Raw genomic sequence first — 23,688 nt, 5'->3', positions numbered from 1 at the left:
CAAATCATTATTATCCGCCCTTAAAATTCAGAAATGAAAAATAATATAAGGAATTAAAACATATAGGTAAATTACATAAATCACATAATTAACTCTAATATAAATGCATTGATATGTAATTATTAATTTGCGAGAATTATCATTACTTCATTGTAGCTACTTCAGGAAGAAAATATATGATTGATTGTAAAGGTATTTGATGGATGTGATGACAGAGACAATTATTTATTAAAATTGAGATTAATATTAATGCAAGTATATACAATATGAAAAAATATCTAAGTTGCTTAATTATTATAAATACCGTTATTTGTAAGGTTTATAAGCTGCACGTACTATTAGGTAGAATTAATATTGTTCCATCATTTGAAGTGTAGGGATTTTTTGCTTAATTTTTTGGCGAGTTGCAATTATAAAAGGTAATAGCTAGCTGATCAGCATTTATTAACAATTAATTGATTCTAATCGGTAATCAAATTAATTGGCTACAGAGAATTTAGCACCTATAAATAGGATGTAATCATATACGTAATCCTTGATTAGACTCAGGTGGACTGTCTCTTTATGTGCTTACGAACGGCGTTAATTAATTTTAACGGAAAAATAATAAAATCTATTAAAACAAGATTTACCGTTTTATAGGCTCTTTATATATATAAATAGATATATGTATATATGTATATGTACTTATATACATATTGGATGGTAAAACCAAAATCAGTTGTTACCCAAATTTCTGGTATATATTGCACGGGTAAGAAGCATAGCTCCTTTTCGGCCTTTTTCTGCAAGCACCAGATCATCATCCAGCGAAGTGAGAAAATACAAATAGTGCGCCATTTCGGATCTACCATACACAAGAGCCGTCATTAGAGCTGTGTAACCGTCACAATCTGCAATTCCCAAGTCTTCTACCGACATTGGAGCCACCAACTCCCTGACTATACGGGTGCCGCGTCCAGCAGTAGCAGCAATGTGAAGAGCCGTTTCGCCTTTATATGTGATTGCCTTGTTTACTGCCCCGGGGAAAGAATCAAGAAACTCCTTTGCAGCACTCAAATTACCGCGACGCACAGCCCTGTACAAGTCCGCGTACTGAAGATAGCTATTGTCACTGCTGCTCGTATCTGCAATTTTTTTTCTTGTTTTCATGAGATGATTATCTTTTTCCGTATCAGCAATTTATAACAGTTGTCTTTTTCCGATCGCCATTTAGAAACGGTTGGATTAATCTCAAAAGCAATATCTGGCAACCATAAGTGGCGGCCGGAGCCCGCCAGAAAACACACCGATTTGGGGGACTCGGCCAAATTCGAATCTGCCAGACTGCCACTCTCATGTTTGAATATTAAATTAAGTTGAGATGAGATAAAAATTTAAAAAAATATTATTAAATTAATATTAAATATTATTTTTATTTTAAAATTTAAAAAAATTAAATTATTTATTACATTTTACTTAAAAATTTAAAAAAATTATTATGATTAAATTAGATAAAATATTTTTTCAATTCAAACAAGGCTTAAGTACTTAACTCATTTAAGTTAACATATTCTCTATATATATATATCAACTCTGCTATATATTCTGGGTTTTATGTTTTTCTTTTTGCAAAAATTGTATCGTATTGAAATAAGAAAATGTAGAAGAGGAGATTTGAGTAGGAGAAAGAGAGATTTGAGAAGAGACAAACCCATTTTGAAAGCATATATCTGACGAACATTTCGACTAGAATTGGAGCATTTTGTCTGAGTTTTATTTTTTTCATTTCCTTAGTTTTGCATCCATGCGAAAACATAGTTCTATTTTTTTTCATTCTGCGTTTTTTTTTTCTTTTTTTTCTTTTTGCAAAAATTGCATCGTCTTAAATAATTGAAAAGCTTGAGTTGTGCTTTATCATTAACCTCAAGGTTCAATTCATCACGTATGAAAAATTTGATTTAATTTGAGAAGGGGAAGGAAAGAGTAGACGAATGAGAAGGAAAAGATGAGAAGAGGACACACAAAGGGGAGATGCCAGGGATGAAACGGTGTATTTTGATATTTAATGAAACATACTTATTAATATGAGCGGCGGTTACCCGCTATTTTCCAGTTGGTTGCATTCAACATTTATATATATATATATATATATGCACGCGCGCTGGTTTGGAATATGTAAAATTAGTTAAATAGAAATTTCTTATTTCTAATCCATATTTTTTAATAATTTGGTTTTTAAAATTTAAAAATCGATTTATGTTTAAACATTTACCACCATGTTTCTTTTTTTAAGCTTTTCAATTTTATTTTATTTTTTATAAATATCTTTTTTGCCAGCATTTTTTTTATAAATCTTTTAAACCAACTTATACTACTTTTAGGAAAATACTACCATACTTATTTTATCTCTTGACATGGTAATACACGTGGCTTATTAAAAAATTTTAAAAATATATATTGAAAACAAAATAGTGCTAAAAAACACAAAACGAAGAATATAAAAACCCTAAATTTTTTCCACCTTTTTATATTTGTATTTTGTAGAGCAAGAGAGAAAATAAGTGATGAGTAATACTACTCATCATCTCAATTTTTATCATTTTTTTATTATCTTATGATATGACATTAGATGATTAAAAATTATTTATTATATTTTACTTGTGAACTTATCATTCAATACTATATCGGATGATAAAAATTGAGATGATGAATAAATTTTTTCTTTGAATTTAGTTTTGGACAGAGTTACCATTATTGTAATGCAGACTTTAAGAATTTTTTAGCATAAGTGGATGGCAATGTTGAGAGAGAGAGAGAGAGAGAGAGAGAGACGCTGACTCACCCAGCACGAGATACTTCTTTTCCAAAGTTTGCCAAGCAGCCTTGGCTGAATAAACGGTCCTAATCGCGGAAAATGCGTCTGGGCCGCATGAAATCTGGATCACATGCAAAGCCATGTAATTCCTCCTTCTTCGAACGTTAATAGCAGCAGCAGCAACATCATCGTCGGCAGCATCATCATCGACATCATCATTTTCATAATAAGCAGGTGCTTTTTCGTCTTTGTCGATGATGACCTTCCAAAGATCTTGACCCTTCAAGTAGGTTTGCACCCGAATCTTCCATTCCAGATAATTATGTTTGTCAAGCAATTCAGGAACAGGAATAGCCGCAGAAAAGGCAGTACTCTTTGTTTCCATCTTAAGTACCAATGATCTATCAACATAAATTATAATCTATCTGATGAGCAGAAATATTAGATCGCAGAGAAAGATGAAGTAGTGTTCAAGAGAGAGGCAAATTTCATATATAATAATTTTCAACATTAATTACAGTCCTAATTTTATAAATAACTTGAAAGTGAAATTTAATACTAATATCATTGACTTGAAGAGAAATAGCTTGATTTTTCATAACTTATATCATTGATCAAGTTGAAGGATAAAGAGATGAAGTAATTACTTGCAAGGCAGCTAGCTGGAAGTCGGAATATTTTCCAATACTGTCGCTCGTAGCTTTAAGTTTCACTTGGCTGTTGTAGTCACGGGTAGTCCATGGAAAAATGATGGCTCACATGCAGCTAACCAGTGGTTACAATAACATGAGTACGTGAAAGTTCTACACATTCCTTTAAAAAGAAGGGATCGTTGTAATCACCGATAGTTCCAAAGAAATGATAGCCACACAGCCAACGTGTGGTTACCAGGACATCCAGTACCATATCCATACTGACTTATATTTATAATATTTGTTTCCTTTCATGATTTTCATTTAGTAATATGTTTTTGTATGCATGATAGTATGCAGTATACACGGCATCTCATTGATTGCACTTTTTTTATTAATAATTTATACGAATTTTAAATAAACAAATATTGTACAAATTCTTATAAAAAAATAAATTTTATCTAAAACAAGTATAAAACAAATTATTTTTTTAATAAAATTCAATTTTTTATAAAAAAATTTATATAAAATTTATCTATTTAAAATTTCTTATTACAATTTATTTCCCATCTTTTTAGTGTATGTAAGCTTTAAGAACGAGACCCGATATTCATGCACCTGACGTTGAAAGAATTTCAAATAGATAAATTTCATAAAAAAAAAATTATATATCTTATAAAATAGTAAACTTTAGCTAAAGCAAGTATAAAATAAATTATTCTTTTTAATAAAATTTAATATTTTATAAAATATTTATATAAAATTTATCTATTTGAACTTTCTAACTACAATTTATCTCCCTCTTTTCATTGTACGTAAGAGCATTGGCAATGGACTAGCCATTTGCCAATGCAAGTCTAACTTAAAGGTAAAAAGAGAAAAAAATGCCCACATCGGCCTAGCTAAATATTGAAAGTTCAACATTTTAGCTACAGTATTTCTTCATCTCTCGCCAAGTCTGGCGAGCTACTGCACACAAGCGAAATGTTTATTTTAATAATTTCTTGCTCCCGCTTAAACTTTTCCCTCGGTTTTTCCCTATCTTCTTCCCGAAACAACATTTCTTCTTTCTTTCTTTTCTCTCCCGAAAATCATTCTCTTCCTTTCTTTCTTTCTTTCCCCTTGTTTGTCTTCATCCCGAAACCCCCATTTCCTCTTTATTTTTTTTTTCTCCCGAACTCATCTTCCTTTCGTCTTTGACCTTCAGCCTTCGAAGCCGATTTCTTCTTTGTTTTCTTTCTTTCTCCCGAAACCCATTCGAAATCCTTTCGTCGTCGCCCTGGTTTCCCGTTCTCCCGAACCTTCTCTCCCAAAACTCATTCTCTCCTTCTCTTCCGGCCTTTCTTTCTCTCCTCTTCGTCTCATCTTCACCCTTTTCTTTATTTCTCCCGAAACCCTCTTCTCCTCTTATCTTTCTCGCCATTTTACGCCTTCTCCCGAAACTCCCGAAACAAAGCAGGTCTTCTTCGTCTTCTCCTCACTGGAAGCGTCGGCTGGTGGTAAGTTTTCTCACTCACTCTCTGTTTTACTCACGGGGTCTCACATCCCCGATTATTTAAACACGCACACACTCAGAAATCTTTGTAATCACATGATTAAATTTTTGGGTTTTACAAAAACAGAGTTGGAGGCAAACACAATCACTGGACCGTGTGGCACGCTCGTGAACTGCAATCGATCCCCACGTCCAGGTTTAGGTATGGATGATGCTGTTTTGCGGATTGTTTGCAATTTATACAATATTTATTTGGGGATGTATATTTTTTTTTATAAGAATTTGTGGACTGTATATATAGACGTGATTTGTGGAGATTTATGAGGGTTTTATTTATTGGATTCAAACCTTGTGCAATGTTGTTGGTTATTGGTATTCTGAGTGCAATTGTTGTGATTATGCCTCTGTTATTGCAAATCTTTGACTGTGTTCATATAACTTCAAGACACATAAATTGACTACCATATTAATTGATGACTACACTTGAGTTCCATCAAATGTAAGGGCTGATCATCAACTGAAAAATGGACTGTTAGTGTGTTGAAATTAGTTAGAAGATATTAAGGCCAAATGGTCTGTACGTATGAGCTCAAACTAGTATTGAACTTTGTAATAGGAACATCATACATGCCTAGAATTTATGTCAAAACATTTCAAAATCTAGCATTTGATTCTTCTTCTTCTCTCCTTTACTCATTAGTGTGTACTTTGTGATTCAATGAAATAAGAACTACAATTGCAAGACATTTTAATATCTAATGCTTTTAATGGAATAACTTCCAGGTCATGCATGTCTAAAAGAATTTAATTTCTATATTATAAGCACATGACTCAATGAAATAAGCTATGTTGCTCTACACATTGTTTCAAAAAACTACATCTCCCTCCCTCTCCCTCATTTCACCAAAACCACTTAAAAGTATATATATATATATATATATATCTATTATAAATAAATTTATAAATTATGGAGTTAGGGTGATTTTGATATGATTCTCAAGTGAAATTGATATTTGACAGTCTATCTCAATAAAACATAATTTATGAATAGAAAACAGATAACTTAGCAGGGGCATAATAGTATAGTATTGTTGTTATAAAAGTATTCATAGCCATTCATTCACACCCAAACGAAGTTATTTACTCTTCATTCCTTTCCATTCCTCTTTTAAAATATTTAAACGATATTTGTTTCTTCCATAAAGAAGGCTTGGGCCAATCCAACACAATAGCATATTAAATATGAATTTGATAAGGAAAAGAAAAAGAGCATTGATACAGTTCAGCTGAATTTGATTTAATGAAACAGAAGAACAAATTCAACAAAGTCAGGCCTCTCTCTTTATTTAGACAAGTAGAGGGTGGAGAGTCTTAAAGCAATCAGTATGTAAGATGGGATTAGAGACACGGATATCAGCTCTAAGGGGCCACCCAATTCAACACTTCAAAACATATTACTTTCCTTTCTTCTGCATTACCAGCAGACTGCAATGCCAGGTTCTCCCTTGGAAGAAAATATATTTGATCGATAGGGACAAGTCGTACAGGAATCAAGCTTTGGGAGTTGCTCTTTAGCTTTTGTTCTATATATTTTCTGTATCTCCCGTGCGCTTTATTATTTGTTTTCAGAGAGAGGGGATCTTCCATTAATCTGTGGTGTAATTATTTGATGAATAATTATATAGTTGTCAAAGGGGAGTATATATATAATGAAAAATTCTATTCTCAAGCCTATCATATGTAAATTAAGCACACCTAGTAATTATAAAGTACCTTAAATGGTTGTTTGCTGTACATTCCATAATATAATATCATATATATTATGGAATGGATGTATGCTGTTTTAATATTTTTAGAACACAAAATAACCCTTGTACCTTTTATTCTCATTGGTTTTCATTATTCAATTTCCTTTGTTTATGCAATATGATGGTGAGATGCCTTGATGATGCTAAGATACTACAACATTCCATTATGAGATACCATATAATACAACAATATGATGCTGAATATTTAATATTCGACTTGAATATTGGCCAATGTTCTGACTCCTTGAAAATTTAACCCTTTTCAAGGATGGACACACGTTTTGATGATGACCCCTTCTTCACTACACTATTGCAAAGTGGAGGAGGAGGTTGTAATAGCGCCCCAACGCAACATGGTAATGTTGTTGTCCAAGCAACCCCTAACGACGGTGAACAAAGGCATCCATCTAAAAAAGTTCAAAGAGGTGCATCGTTCACTGTTGAAGAGGATAACCTCCTCGTCTCAGCTTGGCTCAACATTTTAATATCTAATGATCATCAACTAGTAGTTACAACTAAAAAAATTGGTAAAAGAAGAATGGTTGGCTACAAATTAGTTCATTCAAGAATTATAGATGGTGATTGGTTGGTATAATAAGTTGTTGGCATGTTTGTTAGATTCAACTACAATTCTAAATGTAAATGTTGAGTAGAAGAAATGTTGGTATGTTTATATATGTGATTGTTGGGTGAATGGTTGACAAAATATATTTATTCAATAATTAGGTTGAGAGAAAAAATATTTGAAAAATAATAATCTTTTTTATTAATAAAGTTATTAATTAATATATCAACTGTATTTGTAAAAAAAAAAAAAAATTATATATATAATATTTTATTATTATTTGAACTTCAAGATAGCTAGTCCAATGTGGACTAATGTATCTACAAATCCATATTATAGCTAAAATCTAACATTCTAGCTAAAATTTAGACTTGGCACCATTGCCAATGCTCTAAGCATTCGGAACGAGGCCGACATTCATGCACCTGACGCTGAAAGAATCTTATTGGATTACGTTTGCTCAAGTCTCTTGATGATTAATTAATCACTTAATACGTTTGTACATACAGAACCAAAAATATTAAAAAATTTTAAAAATATGATGTATCAAAATTAGAAAGGTTACGTAACATTACTCAATTACAATATTCTCTCTTTATAACCAAAGTACGTATAATTTTGGTAAAGTATAAGTTAAGTTCACTAGTTTTGCTCAAGTGATCTCTTTATATTTAATTCCAGGCCAATGAGGCTGAAAGGGGCTTAATGTCCCTAGGACCCACTGGGCCATACTACAGGTGGGTGTAAGGTGAAAAAGTTAATATTTGAAAAAGTTAGATTATTTATTTTATTTTATATAAAAATTTAAAAAAATTATAATAATAAAATAAAATGAATTGTGAGGAATCTCTTGACCGCTGTAATCAGTCACCAGCAGGTGGCACATGAACCCTAGTATGAAGAAACGATAGCCGCATAGCTAAGAGCATTGATATTGGATTGGCTATTTTACTCTTTAAATTTTGACTAATATGTAACTTTTTTCATTTTTAACTGATCATTCAAAACTTAAAGTCTACATAGAATTAGTCATCACACTCTCTATAATAATAAAATATTATTATTTTTTATTTTTATATTTTTATAATTAATTTTTAATTTTTAATTAATTTTATTTTCATAACCTCCTATAATCACATATAATTTCTAACAATCATTTTCATTTTCATTTTTACAATCCAATAAACGAAATCGATATCAATATTTGTTGTTTTTATCCCACCATATAAAGAGAAAGGTAAAGCAACGAACATGAGATGATATTTGTTACTTTTATCCCACCATATTATAATGTGAGGCAATACATCACAACTGCAAGAAAAGGATCCCGGGAAAGAAGAATGAAAAGAGCCACTGGAGAGAGGAACCAAAATATAATAAACAAAGGGTTTAGACTTGCTACAGGACTTTTCATCTTTGGAAAGAAAAATGAAATTACTGTAGCTTATAGTTGAGATGAAAAGTCTTTGGCTAATTCAATGTGGGCCATTTATTGTTAAAATTAGTCAAATATAAAAATGAAAATGTATTTGGCTAATCCAATGCCAATGCTCTAAGGTGTGGTTCTCATGATAAAATAACATCTAGTACCATATTTATATAAATAATTCAATTTAAAAGTCTTTAGAATGATTCAAATAATGCTACTTTATTTAGAATAATGCTACTCATATTAACTTAGAATAATACTGCTTTACCATCTAAAATCTATATTGATTTAGAATAATGTCATTTGGTCATATGAGACTTACTATTCAATTAGCCCTCTTGACATGACTGTCAACTGAGTTCAATTGAGTTGAGTTCTTTATAAATAGTAGTGAGTTAAATAGTGGAGCTCATCTAAATTGAATTTAAAGAGTATTTGAATAATAAAATGAGTTTAATACTTTTTATGAAAAATTAAAAAGAGTTGTAAGTCCCACATATAAAGATGATTTAAGTTGAAAGAGATTGTAAGTCCCAAGTATAAGAAAATTTTGAATTTGGATGAATTTTGTAATTTAACAGTTGAGTGTTTAGATATTAAATTCAACTTAAAATTAGACTGAACTCAGCTGAGTTCGGGAATCAAACACAACTTTAAGGGCCAATTTGGATCTCAAACTCATCTCAACTCATTTTATCAAATTATTACAACTTTTCTAAATTCTAACATAAAATATAATAAATAATTTAACTTTTCAGATTTCAAAATAATAATAATATTAAAAAATAATATTTTATTTAACTTTTAATTTTTATTCCAACTTAACTCAATTTAATATCTAAATACAGTCTAAGAGCCTCGTTTTCAAACATGTTAGTTAAGACAGATGTCGACTGCTCTCGCTATTAAATTAAAAATTATTTCCTTCCCACCTCTAGAACAAAAAAATAAAAATGATACTATTAATTTATTACGTGAGAAAATATATTTACAATCGTAAATTATATAATCGTTGCATAATTATTTTAAAAAAATAAATAAAATATAAGATTTATATAAAAAAAATTAATTTTTTAATAATAAATTATATTCTTTTTAAAATGATTACTACGATGTTTATTTATTTATTTTTTTTGAATAAAACAAACTTTCTTCGTTCAGTTATCTAGTGTTGGATTTAAGAAGAGACTCCCTTTATTGAAATGCTCTTTTCAAAAAATTTTAATGCATCCTTAACTAAACAATGAGTCATACTGCAATGTTTATGTAACTTACGATTATACATTAAATTACTCGGCAATTATCTGGGGTTGCCAGTTCATCTATGGCTCTTCGGAAATTAAATGAGACTGTGTACAACAGTACAACCTCCATCACTAGTTGTCTATTCATGGTGAAACTGCCGTCTGGCATCTTATTGTATCTGTGATCATATTGAGACAATAATGTATTGATCATAAATGAGGTTTTGCGGGTGATGTCATTCTAGTGACGTCGTCCTCTTCGTTAATTAAATGAGACTGTGTACGACTACGACCTCATTGACAAGTTGTCCATGGATGTTGAAAGCAGCCCAACAGTATTGAATCACTCTGAATGCAACTGTAGCAGTAAATATCGTCACGTAAATATCTATCATACCATTAATTTAGAGGAAATTATTTATACAATCTTAATTTGCGTGAATCTCGCTCACTTTTTTTTTAAAAAAAAAAATAGATAAATTTAAAATCCATATAAAAAAATCTACCTTTTAATAAAAAATTCCACTTTGGTCATATGTTATATACAAAATTTCTATTAATTAAGCAAATTAACGACTCCGTAATTTCAAGAACACACTTATCAGAATTTGCTTAATTTTTATATTTGAGCGTAATTGGATACAGCTATTTTGACCCTTTTTTTTTTTGGTCAAAAAGTCCCTTTGTCAAAAAACTAAATACAGCAGCACGGAGTTTAGCATGTGTATATATGCCTATGTAATGAAAAAATTGAAGTGACGTTATCTTATAAGTAAATCAGTGCTTTGTCCTTGCACGAGATGTTAGAATGCACTTCCTCTTAGATTGGTAATTAAAATTGATTCCTACTTACAAGTCGGTTTAACTACTCTTATAAATCAAATCCTATCATATATATCAAGTGTGTATTCTATAATGACTTATAAATAAAAAATTTAAATTAATTACATACACGCAACAATTATAGCTAATCTAACCTTCTGATTGGTAGCAACTCCTTGTTGGTATGTTATTTGATTTTTCATTCGCCAAACAACTATGGTATTCGTCCCACCCCGAACAAATGAAAACTAACTCCATCTTCGTATATATGTCTCGTCCCATAGTTAGAGTTAGTCTTAAATCAAGAATTTGATTAGATTATTATCCTAATTTGATTTTAATAATTATCAAATGAACAAGAAATTTAATTTTCACAATTTTCATGATATTTATCTCATCTCTTTGTAATTAGTTTCTCTATATATAAATAGGAAACAATCTTTGTTATTCAACCAAAATTGAGAATAGTAAAGATGTAGTAGCATTTAAAGTCTCTCTCCCTCATTTTCTCTAGATCTTCCTCGTTTCAATTCCTTTCTTATATATTTTGTACTTTCTTTCATTACTTATAAATGAGAAAAAGAAATAAGGATTATCGTGGTCTGTTCAGATAGAAGTTTTGGACTATATATTGAGATCTTTGTAATGCATAACAGAAGTAAATAATGATATAGAAGATCACGTAACTAGTTGAGTCGAGTTTGTGGCAGAACATGCATGGCGTTGCATTAATGGGAAGCAAACATGAGTGTCAACTGTCAGTTAATGACTTATAAAGTGGACTGGAGAGTGGTTTACCACAAGGAGAAGGCGTGACTGAAGCTAAAATTTATAATGGAAAGTATTCCTAAATGGCCCAAAGCTTATGCATTCATAGAGTATACACTACACAGAGGCACTCAAAGAGATGAATGGCAAGGTTATTTCTCACGCTTCTCCCTGACTCCTATTTTCATTTGGATCTTCCTTTCATTTATGGCGTTGAATACTAAGGAATGGGTTGGTGTTGAAGTTGCAAAGAGTAAATCAGTAATAATATGAAAAACTTAGATCCATTAGGCTTAAAAAGCTACACCCACTAGTAAAAGACGAATAGAAAGAAATTAATATACTAACTCAAAAATGGAGTTAAAAGAGTACGTAGTAGTGATAACAAAAAACACTAAAACCTAAAATCTTAATACATCCAAGTCTAGCAAACACACTAAACAAAAATTTCTACCGAACGAGAAATCTTTAAATTTTCTCTCAAGCCCTTAAACTCATGAGATAGTGAAGAAAGTAATGAATCTCTCTATTCTTTTGAGAGGCACAAATTTTAAGTCTCCTTCCTTGTAGCCTCATAGTACAAGCATGCAATCTCTTGCATTGCCACCAAAGAGATCTTAAGGTTATATTGCAAAACACCATATTCTACAATGGATTACTTAAAATCAGGCTTCATCTTCCCATTGAAGATGCGGGAGAAATAGGTCGACTTGATCATATCTTTAAGAATGGGGAATTGAATCCATACGAAGAAGGTGACCGGAATACTCGCCAAACAAATGAGAGGAATTGCAATTGATAATTGCTCATGTAGGATGATTAAAAGAGTAGCAGAAAAGGCTATCATCATGGTTGCAATGGAGAAGAAAAGAGTGGAAAGACCTAGTATCATCTTTCTCGGTAAAGACACAAGAAAATCTTCTTCTGCATAACGTGATGTGAGGATTCCCAAAAACATCAACACTGACGTTGAGGAAGAAAAAAGGGACAATGCATCGGATATTATAAAGAGTATAAACAATTTTTTCTTTGAGAATATTGGAAAGCCTGTGATTTGGTCATTACCACCTGGAAGCGTAAAAGCTACAGCGAACATAATGGTAACAATCAGAGCACCCACCACCGTACATGATGATGATGTGTCCTTCATCCATTTCTCTCCCTTTTCCATCATATTCTTATGGTTCTTTGTAAATAGCTCTTGAGGAGTTAAACCATCTTTGTTAATTCCTTCTTTCATCTTAGGATTGATAATTCTCTCCACCGCCTGCATTTGTCAAAATAATGCTACCAAAATTAATTACATAACTGTGGGCAATATTAGAAAGACAAAAAACCAAATTTCATTATTTTGTAGTTTTCAAGTACAAACACATAAAATTTTCATCCTATAATTAGTACTTATGTAAGTAATGTCAGTGGTACAATATTTTGTTATAGAATTGAAATACCACATTATTCATGCTTTAGCATCTAATAATTTTTCAAATACTAAGTGAACTAGTGTAACTAAACATACTAAACGAAAAACACTCAATGTAACTAAGTTGGTGTATATTGAGGCATTAAGAGAGAGAGAGAGAGAGATGACCTTAAACCATTGTAACTCTCTTTGCATCTGTAAAGCTGTACCAGAGATTTGATTAAGTACAGTAGAATCTTCTATCATCCCTGTCATGTGTAACATGTTATTATCGTTGCGATCTACATAAGATGTCAAAGTGCTATTCGTATCAAGGTCACTTATAAGGCTACAGATCTTAGATTGACGATAGAGAACAGCAAGCATAAGTAGGTTCCTCGAATTTTTATATTTATTTTCCAAAAAGCTCCGATCCATCCTTGCTACCCTAAAAACAAACTCGGAAATTCCATTCTTGACAGCACGGCTGATTGCATCATAAACCCCATTGATGTTTTCAGGTTGTCCAGCTTGTATTAATGCTGTTGATATCTCCTCACACATGCAGGAAAGAAGTGCCTCGGATTGGATATTGATCTTCTTCATTTCATACAATTGCTTGATTCCTTTGACAATTATTGAAACAATGGCAGTTTAACTGGATTAAATCATAGCAAAATAATAATAATAATAATAAAAAGGGTACAAAAATTTCAAATAAAAATTATCAAGATATGATTTTGATGGAGTGGAGACGGTATACCCAACAATGATGAAACTAGATCGCGCAACCGTACTGCTGGCACTACAAAGTGAACAAAATCTTTTCAGTTCTTATGGACATCATAAAAGTTCCACCAAAACAAAGCTAGTAGAATATTTCTAGTTCAAATGAGTTAAATGTTTTGCAAGTTCCCATGGCTAAAATCCCATCATCTAATAAGTACGTATAAGGAAATTATTTTCTTTGTATTATATTCTTTTTTAAAAAAGAAAAGAATTACTTAGGCCACATTTGTTATATAGATGAGATTAGATTAAATGAGAAATCTGTAAATAACAATGGGATAATTTGTGAATAATAATGAAATTGTTTGAATTAATATGTTTTATGAGATTTTTAAAAATGAAAAAGGAAAAGTTGAATAAAAAAAATCATAAAGTAATTAAAACAAGGTTAGAATATAATTTTTATTTTGAGAATTGAAATGTTAAATTGTTTTTTCTATTTTGTTTGGAATGTTAGAAAAGCTATAATGATTAGATAATAATTAGAAGAAAAAATTTAAAATTTAAAAATTGAAAATTGAGAAATGTTTGTACTTGAATGATATTTAGATGTTGAGATGAGATTAGATGTAATGATATGATTTGAAAGGTTTGTAAAACTAAATCCGGCAGCATATATAGTCTTATAAAAGTAGTTTTTTCCTATATATGTCAAGTTTTGAGTTTTCTTCTAACTATTTGTTGATAAGCAAAATTGACATTGACATTGACATTTGTCATTGTAAGTTAAGTCAACATATAAGTAATAAAAATTTGAAACAAAAATTATGAAGATATAATTTTGATGGAGTGGAGACGGTATACCCAACAAGTACTTGCGGACAGTTGTTGAAACTAGATGGCGAAACAGTACTGCTGGCACTGCAAAATGAACAAAACTACTGAACCAAACAGCTCATTAATTAACTCCTGAAAACTACTGAACCAAATATAACAAGCTGGCATGCAGTAGAAGTCTAGCTAGATCAGTGATCAGCAATCGCTGCTAAGAAGAGACAACAACAAAAACAGAACAAATTAATTAACTCCAGGTAGGGAGGCCATGCTTTATTATTTGAACTTTTCTTTTTTCTTTTTTTTAGCTTTATTATAAAGATATTAATCAAAATCATATATATGGCAGTTTACAAGCTGGGAGAGATCTACATATATATATAAATAGTGAAAACTGAAGTTTCCAAATTAAAATAAATGATATTTCTCAAATGTTACAAGCCAATAATTAGGGAAAGTTATAAGGTAATTAGGCAGAAAGATACCTAACTCGATCGCTTGAACTTGATTGCGTTGGCGGCCATTTTGAACGTTGGGAATGTTCAAACGAGTTTCAAAGCGGCTGGTTGAAGGAGCAGGTTCATCAATGCGTCTACCTTTAAGCAAGAAAGGGCAACAAGTCTTAAGTACTCCGTGACAGTTGGATAGATCATCAAGTACTGTGTGCAACAATTAACTTAGTTCAAAGTGGTGGCAAAGTACTCTAGTAATGAGAAAGAGAGAGAGATAGAGAGAGTGGTACTAACTGGAATAGATCCATTTTTTCCAACACCCGAGCCGCTTTCCACTCTGAAATGCGTGGCGCATAGAAGCCAATGCTAAGAGGGGGGACTCGCCGCGGTCGTCAAGAGCAAGTGTCAAACTTGGGTAATGCCAGATTAAATCCAAAGCAAGATCTGTTGACAGTTGCGTTGTGCGAGAGACGTAGGTACAAGAAAAGGATCATGAATATCGAAAAAGGAATTATTAATATAATTATAATGCCAAGATTTCAAAGGATCGGAAATAACGGACAATAATATTAATTGGATATTAGTAAAACAAAGAGTACTACGTTGTTACCCAAATTTCTGGAATATATTGCACGGGTAAGAAGCATAGCTCCTTTGCGGCCTTCTTCTGCACGCACCAGATCATTCAGCGAAGTGAGAGGATACAAATAGCGAGCCAGTTCGGATCTTCCATACACAAGAGCCTTCATTAGAGCTGTGTAACCGTCATAATCTGCAATTCCCAAGTCTTCTGCCGACATTAGCTCTGGATCCACCAACTTCTGGACTATATGAGCATGTCCAAAAGTAACAGCAATATGAAGAGCCGTTTCGCCTTCATATGTGATTGCCATTCTAACTGCCTCTGGTTGAGACTCAAGAAACTCCTTTGCAGCAGTCCAATTACCATGAAGCACAGCCATGTACAAGTCCGCATACTGAAGATAGCTCTTGTCAATGTTAATGCTGCCCTTATCTGCAATTGTTTTTTCCATATATTAGATGGTCTATTTCCGTATCTGCAATTAATTTTGGTCTTTTTCCGATCGCCATTTAGAAACGGTTGGATTAATCTCGAAAATTTTAAAACCACCAAAGTTTTTCTAGGTAGCTTTTCAATTTTATTTTATTTTTGATCTTTTTAAATGAACTTATATCTTTTAAGAGCAACGTACAGTCATAATTACGCAAACTTCGAGTCTATAAATAAAAAAATAATTTTTTTTATGTAAATTTTATATTAATTTATATTTTGTTATGACTATAAATATCATTTTTCATCTTTTTAATTTCATTGGATCCTCGGGGATAATTAACAACGACAATTTCAAAACCTTTTGAATTTAAGTTTTGAATAGAGTTACCATTGTAATGCAGACTTCAAGAAATTTTTTAGCGTACGCGGCAATGTTGAGAGAGAGAAACTGACTCACCAAGCAGATACTTCGTTTTCAAAGTTTGCCAAGCAGTGTCTGCTGAACGAATTGTGCTAATCTCGGAAAATGCATCTGGACCGCATGAAGTCTGGATCACATGTAACGCCATGAAGTTCCTCCTTCCCCGAACTTTAATAGCATCTTCATCATCATCTTCATGTAAAGCCGTTGCGTTTTCGTTATCGTTAATTATTATGTCCTCCCAAAGATCTTGACCCTCCAAGTAGGTTCGCACCCGAATCGCCCATGTCGCATAATTATGTTTGTCAAGCAATTCAGGAAAAGGAACAGCCACAGAAAAGGCAGTACTCTTTGTTTCCATCTTAACCTATCAACATATATATTATAATCTATCTGGTGAGCAGAAATATTAGAAGAGAAAGATGATAATCATGTATTCAAGAGCATAAAGGGGAAAATCTCATATATCATTAATTACAGTTCTAATTTTATAAATAACTTGAAAGAGAAATCTAATACTAATATCATTGACTTGAAAAATAGCATGATTTTTCTTAATTTATATGATTGATCAAAATTGAAGGATAAATAGATGAAGTAATTACTTGCGAGGCAGCTACCTGGAAGACGGGGGGATATTTTCCCAAACTGTTGCTCGTAGCTTTTAAGTCTCACTTGGCTAGCTGTTGTAGTCACAGGTAACCATAACATGATCATCATCATATATAAATATATATATATATATATTTATATATACCAATTCTCTGTTTGAATTTGAAGATCATATTAACGGGACAATAGATAGATCATAGATGGGACATGTAATTATTTATTCATCCAAGCTCATTCCATTGACCGAGTAGGCAAACCGGCCAGTCTGATGCCCCAAATTAAGACTAAGAACGACGGGCCGAACAGTGTGGGGGGTTGGGGGAGACTAGACTGGTCCGGCTTTCAAGGGCCCTCGTTTTCAACAAATAATTAAAATAGATGGATAAAAGAAATAAAAACAGATGTCGAACTTGATAAACGTTGAAATTAACTCATATCATAAGATCTCTACCTTTTTGTAATAGAATACTTCCAAAATATATGTCAACTGCTCCCACTATTAGTTTATTAATTACTACCCCATCACTAGCGGGAAAAAACGACTGCTAATTTGCTAATTATCCCTATGTTTAAGGCAATTCTGAGGCTGCCATGCAGTTCATCCATGGCATATATTAGTAAACAATAATAAGTAAAAAATTAGGTGGTTCTAACCTACCACAACACCTAGAGGGATGAATAGGTGTTTTTCAATTTTAGTGCACTACTTAAAAATATTATCAAACAAGTAATCAATCAATGAAACAAATCACAAAAAATTAATCAACACAACAATTTGTCATGAAGTAGAAACTCATTTGAAGAACATTTTCGAAATCTAAAACCACTCTGGTTGGTCACTACCTAAAATCCACTTACGTCTCTTTCTCAACTCATTTTCAATCAATCAATAAAATTATGTGTGGCACCCCCGACTCCCATGTACAGAAACTCAAGAATCAAGATGCCTTGATGATAACAACACAGTCACACATCTCAACGATAGTGTCAAGTGTGTGTACATGCAACAGTGTACAAAAAATAACGCAACGGATAATTAAGTAAGTCAACTAAGTATCAGAATTTCTTTTTTAATACAAACTAACATAAGTAAAATTATTAAAAATAGTTATACAGTCATTCCAAAATAAAATATAATACAAGTCCAAATACAATAACAAGTGATCCCATGTCACTCATCGGGCGGAGACGAATCCTCAGGCTCACCCTCAGCTTTATCTGCATCGAAATCTGCGTTACCATAAAACAGAATCGTAAGTAAGTATAATCCAAACAACACACAAGATAAAAGTGCATTAATATAACCAACATGCATGCATATGATGACGTATGCATCAGACCCAAATTATCATTTCCCAAAAAATGAATATTTTCCAACACATGCCAAAATTCCATTTTGGCCCAAAAAATAATAATCCATCATTTTCCTAGAAAATGCCACACAAAATCCTTTTATCCAACACACGCTATTTTTTCAGAAAATAGCCAAATAATCCATTTTAACCGTATGCACTATGATCTCCCCTAGGGATCATCCGCACACCCTGGCTCCCATCTTCACACAACGAGTAACAACCGTGCAAGTGACTTCGTAACGAGCGATGCCCAGTTCTGCACCCAGCGCATTCATGGCCAAGCATCCTCTAAACCCCGCCAGCAGAGGGGCCACGGAGTCTGCACGAGAGCGTTACCATCCCGTCCGATCCCGTTGTTGCCCAGCGAAAACCCAAGGGAAGTCACTCAGAATATTTCATTCCCGAGTGACTAGAGGAACTCCACCGAGATAATGTCCCATCTCGGCTTTGAGTCGTGATACCACGCACCCAAAACCATTTCTTATATGAATACCCAGTTTTCAAATAAACACATGAACATGTATGCAATCATGCAAAAATCCAGTTTTTATTTACAAACATGATCATGCGTGCAAATATGTAATGTATATGAAACGACGCATTATCCAACAACCAACAATTCACAATATAATCCAGTCACATAAACAATTCCATCCTCTAATCCATCTGACCCTCTTACTCCTCGGACTCAGTCCGGCACAACCAACCAAATCGCAGTAAAATGAGTTAGTACAAAAATACATTTAAATCATGAAAGTTCTTTGAAAAAATACTTACAGTACTATAGTATAATTTTTGAAAGATAACGGAAGTGCAAGAAGTGGCAGCACAACAACGTAGCAATGCAAAATGCACTGTGGCCATGGGTCTCAAAATGCAACGAATGGGAACAAACGAAGACTTGAGATTACTAGGGATGAACTTAGGGATGTCGGTGAAACTAATGGTGGTAGTGATTGGCCGTGGGTGGCGGCATGGGAGGTGTTTGGAGGCCAAAATGCTCAAAACGGAAATGTAGATGGTGGAGCTTCACCAGTGGCAAATCGGAGCTGGGGGTGGGTGGTTTAGGTTGCTGGGAGGTCAAGGAAGATGTGGTGAAGAGATGGTGGCTGGAGGAGGCGCGACGGCGGCATTGGAATAGATGGCGGCCACTGCTTTAAGCCGTGCGTAGAGGTTAACGGTGGCGCAGGAGGGGCTGGGAATGAAGGGGGGTGGTTGCCGGCTGGTGAGGAAGAGAATGTGAGGGGCGGTGAGACACACGGCGGCGCACGACGGTAGTGGCTGGAGGACGGCGAAATGGAAGGGGGACAGAGGGGCTACGCGTGGGAGAGAAGAGAGAGAGAGGAGAAAAGAAAATGGGGAGAAAAGAAAAGAAGAAGAAAAGAAAAAGAGGAAAAGTAAAAGAAAAAAGAAAAAAATGAGGGAAAGAAATGAAGTACAATCCTCATACCTTAGGTCACAAAAATGATCCAACGAAAAAGAGTGTCTATCGATTTGTGTTTTTATTTTTTTGTACTTGATAGTTAAATGCCTAGCCTCAATTCAAGAATCACTCAACCTCATCATATTTTATCTCGTTTTATTATTACAAATTTTTTAAATTTCTATATAAAATATAATAAACAATTAAACTTTTTCAAATTTCAAAACAATAATAATATTAAAAAATAATATTCTAACAATACTTTATATAATTTTTAACTTTCATATAAAATCATCTCATCTCATCTCACTATCCAAACCTCACCTAAGTGTTTTTTTAATGAGTTTAAGTTTTTATTTTTTTAAAAAATATTTAAGAGTATTTTAAAAAAATAATTCTTCTTATAAGCTATTATTCATTATCTCATACCTCACGTCCATAACAGAAACAAAAAATCTGATTTTGAGGGCCAAGTTAAAAAAACAATTTTGGGAGATAAAATGTTAATTTTTATATTATCTATTTTATAAAAATACATTTAAAAATTTAATTTTCAATCAAATTTTAAAAATTTTGGGTTTAAAGCCCCCCAAGCCTCTTAGAGCATTGGTCAAGCCATTGTCAAGTCTAAAATTTGACTAGAATCTTAACTTTTGACTATAATATCAACATTTGACTAAGTGAGTCCACATTGGGCTAGCTATCTTAAAATTCAAATATTAATATAATATTATATATTTTAATAATATTTTATAATTTTTTTTTTTTTATATTTTACAAATACACTCCATATATTAATTTAATTTAATAATTGTTTCTCAAGCCATAATTTAAAGAATGAAAATTATGCTTTCTTTATATCCCCACTCCTTTACAGTACATCTTTCCTTTTCTTGACCTCTATCTATACAACAGCATGGTTACCCTCTCACTTATCAACCCCAAGGAATAAAAGAGAAAATGCAAACCCCTATGATATAATAGATTACAAAAAATTATTTCTTCCACTCCTTTTGATCTTTCATATTTCATACTTGCAGAGAAATTCGTGTTTTTATAGGTTTCAACTTCAGGCCCATACTTTCAGGTGAAAGAAGCTACGGAGCAATGCAAGACGGACTCAAGGGGCTACTCAAGTTGACACTTGATTGAGATGGTCTATACAAGCCGTATCCCATGAGGAAGTACTCCAATGGTATCAACATGGCATGAGGTTGCTCCTCTGTTACCATTGACCTGCATGCCTGAACCTGTACGTTTGTTCCCCACACCCCCCAAGTAAATAAAGCTCATTCTCACGCTAGCCATACATGAACATAAAACAGGATGGGATAGAACTGTTGCATACCTCAACTAATGCACTGTATCGTCTATCTAGATTGGAAGTCATGTGGAGAGCCTCTGAGTGAAATGGAGAGTTATCCCCAACAAAAATTAGAGAACAACATTGTAGTTTTCTCAATCCCTCTATAATGTCAAGTCTCCTGCTAGACATAAAAAATAGAGTTACTCCAAATCTCTAGGCATTAGCATGTGTGTGAATCACGTTTTTTCAATGTGAGACTTCAATTATAAAAACACAAGGGCAAGGTAACCCACACCATGTAAGACAGTCATCTATGAAGCAGTAAACAATCAAGGAACACATAATCAATAGCACATTTTCTAGAGGATGGCAAATCCTCACTCTGATCAGTTATGATATATAAACAATTTAAGATATATTATATGGGTGAGAATATACATAAAGTCTGCATGTTAATATTTGAGGATGCACGGTCCTGTCCTCTTCCATAAAACAATATGTGAGGATGCACTCAACCATAGAAGGATTTCAAATTAGACATTCATGGCCTATGTATTAAATTCCAGGGATTTTACCCTTACTATGGAAAGTAAAACAAAACCATCTTCAAAACAGGATTTACCCATTGATTGCTTCCAGAAACTGCCAAACATTTGAACTCTGCCTCTCCTCCAAAGACTATTGAAGGAAACATAATGTCATGGAAGTCAGACAAAGTGCTCAGCCTTTGACCACAATTATCACTCATCTTTCAATTAATAAATAGATCATTAAAAGAAAGAAAAGGAAGGAAAGATGGGAAAAGTTGGAGGACTGACTCTTCTACATGTCTGAACTATATCTGACTCTGATATTTGAGCACTGCCATGAACTTCCTGCCACCATTATTTAAAATCCAGTTGTCTACCGATCAAAGTCTCAAAACATGAAAATCAATGGAGGAAACTTAAGCACAGACATACCTTGCTGAAGTACCTCTTAAGAAATAACTCAGTCACCAAATATTAAATCTCATATAAGAATAAGCAAATAATTAGCAGTTAGGAGCAACCAACAATAGATGCATTTGATTTTTTCAGTTGGATTAGTAGTTTGATTTTTTCAGTGTACTACATTTTTAAGTAACCAAACATAGCATTACGCACATTAAATAATAGATGCAAAAATAAGAGAAGAATGCAACCAGAAGAGAAGTTTTTCTGCAAGATTCATATGTTGGAAGGAGTTAGGAGCAAAATATTTAGTAACGAAGATATTATCTTACATCAATTAGTTTTAATTGGTGCATTTATAATTCATAAATGATGTAGCAACAACTCAACTTCATCATACAAGATAGTTGTTTGATTTCATATCCATATAAAAAATTCCAGGATAGCTCAAAATGATGATGAATTAAACATAAAAAACACAGAAAAAGAGTGCTGGTACATATTGATAATATCCTTTTCAATTGCAGACCATGCTGATGAACTCTGCAAAGGCTTTAGTTGTTATCAATGTTGTCTTTTCCTTCTAGTAGTTTCCTCCTTTGTTATACTTTTCTAGCAATAGATTTGTTTTTCCATTGAAAGCACTGACAAAGATGTCAAATCGTTACCACAATTGCTCATGGTGTGCTAGTAAATTGGGAATTCAAAATACTATAATCCCTCAGTTCAGACACCAAAATCATAGTTTTTTTTTTTTTTAAGAAATCCAAAATCGTAGCTTTCATTAATGGAAAGAAGGAAGGAAAATCTCTAAGTGAAACCACTGTAAACATCAAACATTATCAAAAGTTTCCGTTTTTAGACGGAACCTTCCCTAAAATTAAAAACTGATAAAATCTCGACCAGAGAGTGCACAGAGAATCTATAAGTCACAAAGGGACTAAGTAATAAACCTATTACATTGAATTCTATAATATAATTTCACCAATAATAACACGGGAAAAAAAACTTCTTAATGCGATTAAATTTCCAAAAAAACATATAAAGAAACCCAATATAAATTGTAAATCGTTGAGCAACCCATTGGCATTTGGCTTCAAATCCAACCTTCATACAAACAAACGTAGAGAGAGAAAAGGGAGGAGAGAAAGTACTGTCAAAATAGCTAGTAAGAGAGGTGCAGAGCAAGACATCTTCAGGGCCAGCCCCGACATGGAGATCTCTCTTTTCCGTTACTTCAATAAACACCAAACAAGTCCTCCAAAGTCTCTTCAAAGTGGCATTGGCTTCCAAAACACCATTTTCCAAGGAAAAGATCGAGAAAAAACGAAAGCCGCACGCACAAAACTAACTCTCCAACCAAAGCCGCACGCACAAAACCACAACCAAACGCAATTTCAGCACAAACCCATATCAGCTTAGAGTCTGCGACATTCGATAATCTTGATCGAGGAAGCAAATAGAGAGTGATAATATTTGGCAGATACGGATTTGATAATCTCGATCGAGGAAGAAAACGGAGAGAAGAGGGAGAGAATAAGCGAAAGGAAGTAAAACGGAGGAAGAGGAGGGACGAACGATGATATACGCGGGTCGAAGAGAGAGAAAATAGCGAGGGAACGAGGGTATATAAAATCGTAAAATAAT

General features: G+C 33.0%; 3 protein-coding genes across 5 annotated transcripts; all 3 read right to left on the bottom strand.

Moving 5' to 3' along the window:
* Positions 1-616: 616 nt before the first annotated feature.
* Positions 617-3,589, bottom strand: LOC109020102. Of its 3 annotated transcripts, none has more exons than XM_035690358.1 (3): positions 3,445-3,589; positions 2,825-3,198; positions 617-1,127 (listed from the first exon to the last, which is right to left on the bottom strand). In XM_035690358.1, the coding sequence occupies exons 2-3, from the start codon at positions 3,180-3,182 to the stop codon at positions 718-720; spliced, it is 768 nt and encodes a 255-aa protein (XP_035546251.1). In that variant the 5' UTR covers positions 3,183-3,198; positions 3,445-3,589; the 3' UTR covers positions 617-717. The 3 variants fall into 3 exon arrangements, with proteins under 3 accessions (XP_035546251.1, XP_035546252.1, XP_035546253.1); XM_035690359.1 differs by having other exon boundaries at positions 2,825-3,222; positions 3,445-3,585; XM_035690360.1 differs by having other exon boundaries at positions 667-1,127; positions 2,825-3,218; positions 3,445-3,567.
* An 8,626-nt stretch (positions 3,590-12,215) lies between these two features.
* LOC108980690 lies at positions 12,216-17,097 on the bottom strand. Its single transcript, XM_035690349.1, has 9 exons — positions 17,019-17,097; positions 16,450-16,780; positions 15,588-15,992; positions 15,272-15,421; positions 15,011-15,121; positions 14,556-14,612; positions 13,726-13,767; positions 13,152-13,588; positions 12,216-12,827 (listed from the first exon to the last, which is right to left on the bottom strand). The coding sequence occupies exons 2-9, from the start codon at positions 16,772-16,774 to the stop codon at positions 12,216-12,218; spliced, it is 2,139 nt and encodes a 712-aa protein (XP_035546242.1). The 5' UTR covers positions 16,775-16,780; positions 17,019-17,097.
* An 866-nt stretch (positions 17,098-17,963) lies between these two features.
* On the bottom strand, positions 17,964-23,255 carry LOC109016919 (protein NDL2-like). Its single transcript, XM_035690348.1, has 7 exons — positions 23,196-23,255; positions 22,072-22,098; positions 21,928-21,984; positions 21,732-21,787; positions 21,152-21,287; positions 18,166-18,255; positions 17,964-17,972 (listed from the first exon to the last, which is right to left on the bottom strand). Exons 1-7 carry the CDS (start codon positions 23,253-23,255, stop codon positions 17,964-17,966), a joined length of 435 nt encoding a protein of 144 aa, XP_035546241.1.
* Positions 23,256-23,688: the final 433 nt, after the last annotated feature.

This window comes from Juglans regia, chromosome 5, assembly GCF_001411555.2.
Source record: "Juglans regia cultivar Chandler chromosome 5, Walnut 2.0, whole genome shotgun sequence".
Taxonomy (NCBI): Eukaryota; Viridiplantae; Streptophyta; class Magnoliopsida; order Fagales; family Juglandaceae; genus Juglans; species Juglans regia.
This window is presented reverse-complemented; position numbering and strand designations above follow the sequence as displayed.

Coding starts and splice junctions, on each gene's coding strand:
- LOC109016919 (XM_035690348.1), bottom strand. CDS start 23,255: ATGTCGGGGCTGGCCCTGAAGATGTCTTGCTCTGCACCTCTCTTACTA. Junction 21,288..21,731: donor TTTCTGGAAGCAATCAATGG/GTAAATCCTGTT, acceptor TATGTCTAGCAG/GAGACTTGACATTATAGAGG. Junction 18,256..21,151: donor GATACAGTGCATTAGTTGAG/GTATGCAACAGT, acceptor ATGGTAACGCAG/ATTTCGATGCAGATAAAGCT.
- LOC109020102 (XM_035690358.1), bottom strand. CDS start 3,182: ATGGAAACAAAGAGTACTGCCTTTTCTGCGGCTATTCCTGTTCCTGAA. Junction 1,128..2,824: donor AAAGAAGTATCTCGTGCTGG/GTGAGTCAGCGT, acceptor AAAAAATTGCAG/ATACGAGCAGCAGTGACAAT.
- LOC108980690 (XM_035690349.1), bottom strand. CDS start 16,774: ATGGAAACAAAGAGTACTGCCTTTTCTGTGGCTGTTCCTTTTCCTGAA. Junction 14,613..15,010: donor AGTTCAAGCGATCGAGTTAG/GTATCTTTCTGC, acceptor TTCATTTTGCAG/TGCCAGCAGTACTGTTTCGC. Junction 12,828..13,151: donor GAGAGTTACAATGGTTTAAG/GTCATCTCTCTC, acceptor TGACAAATGCAG/GCGGTGGAGAGAATTATCAA.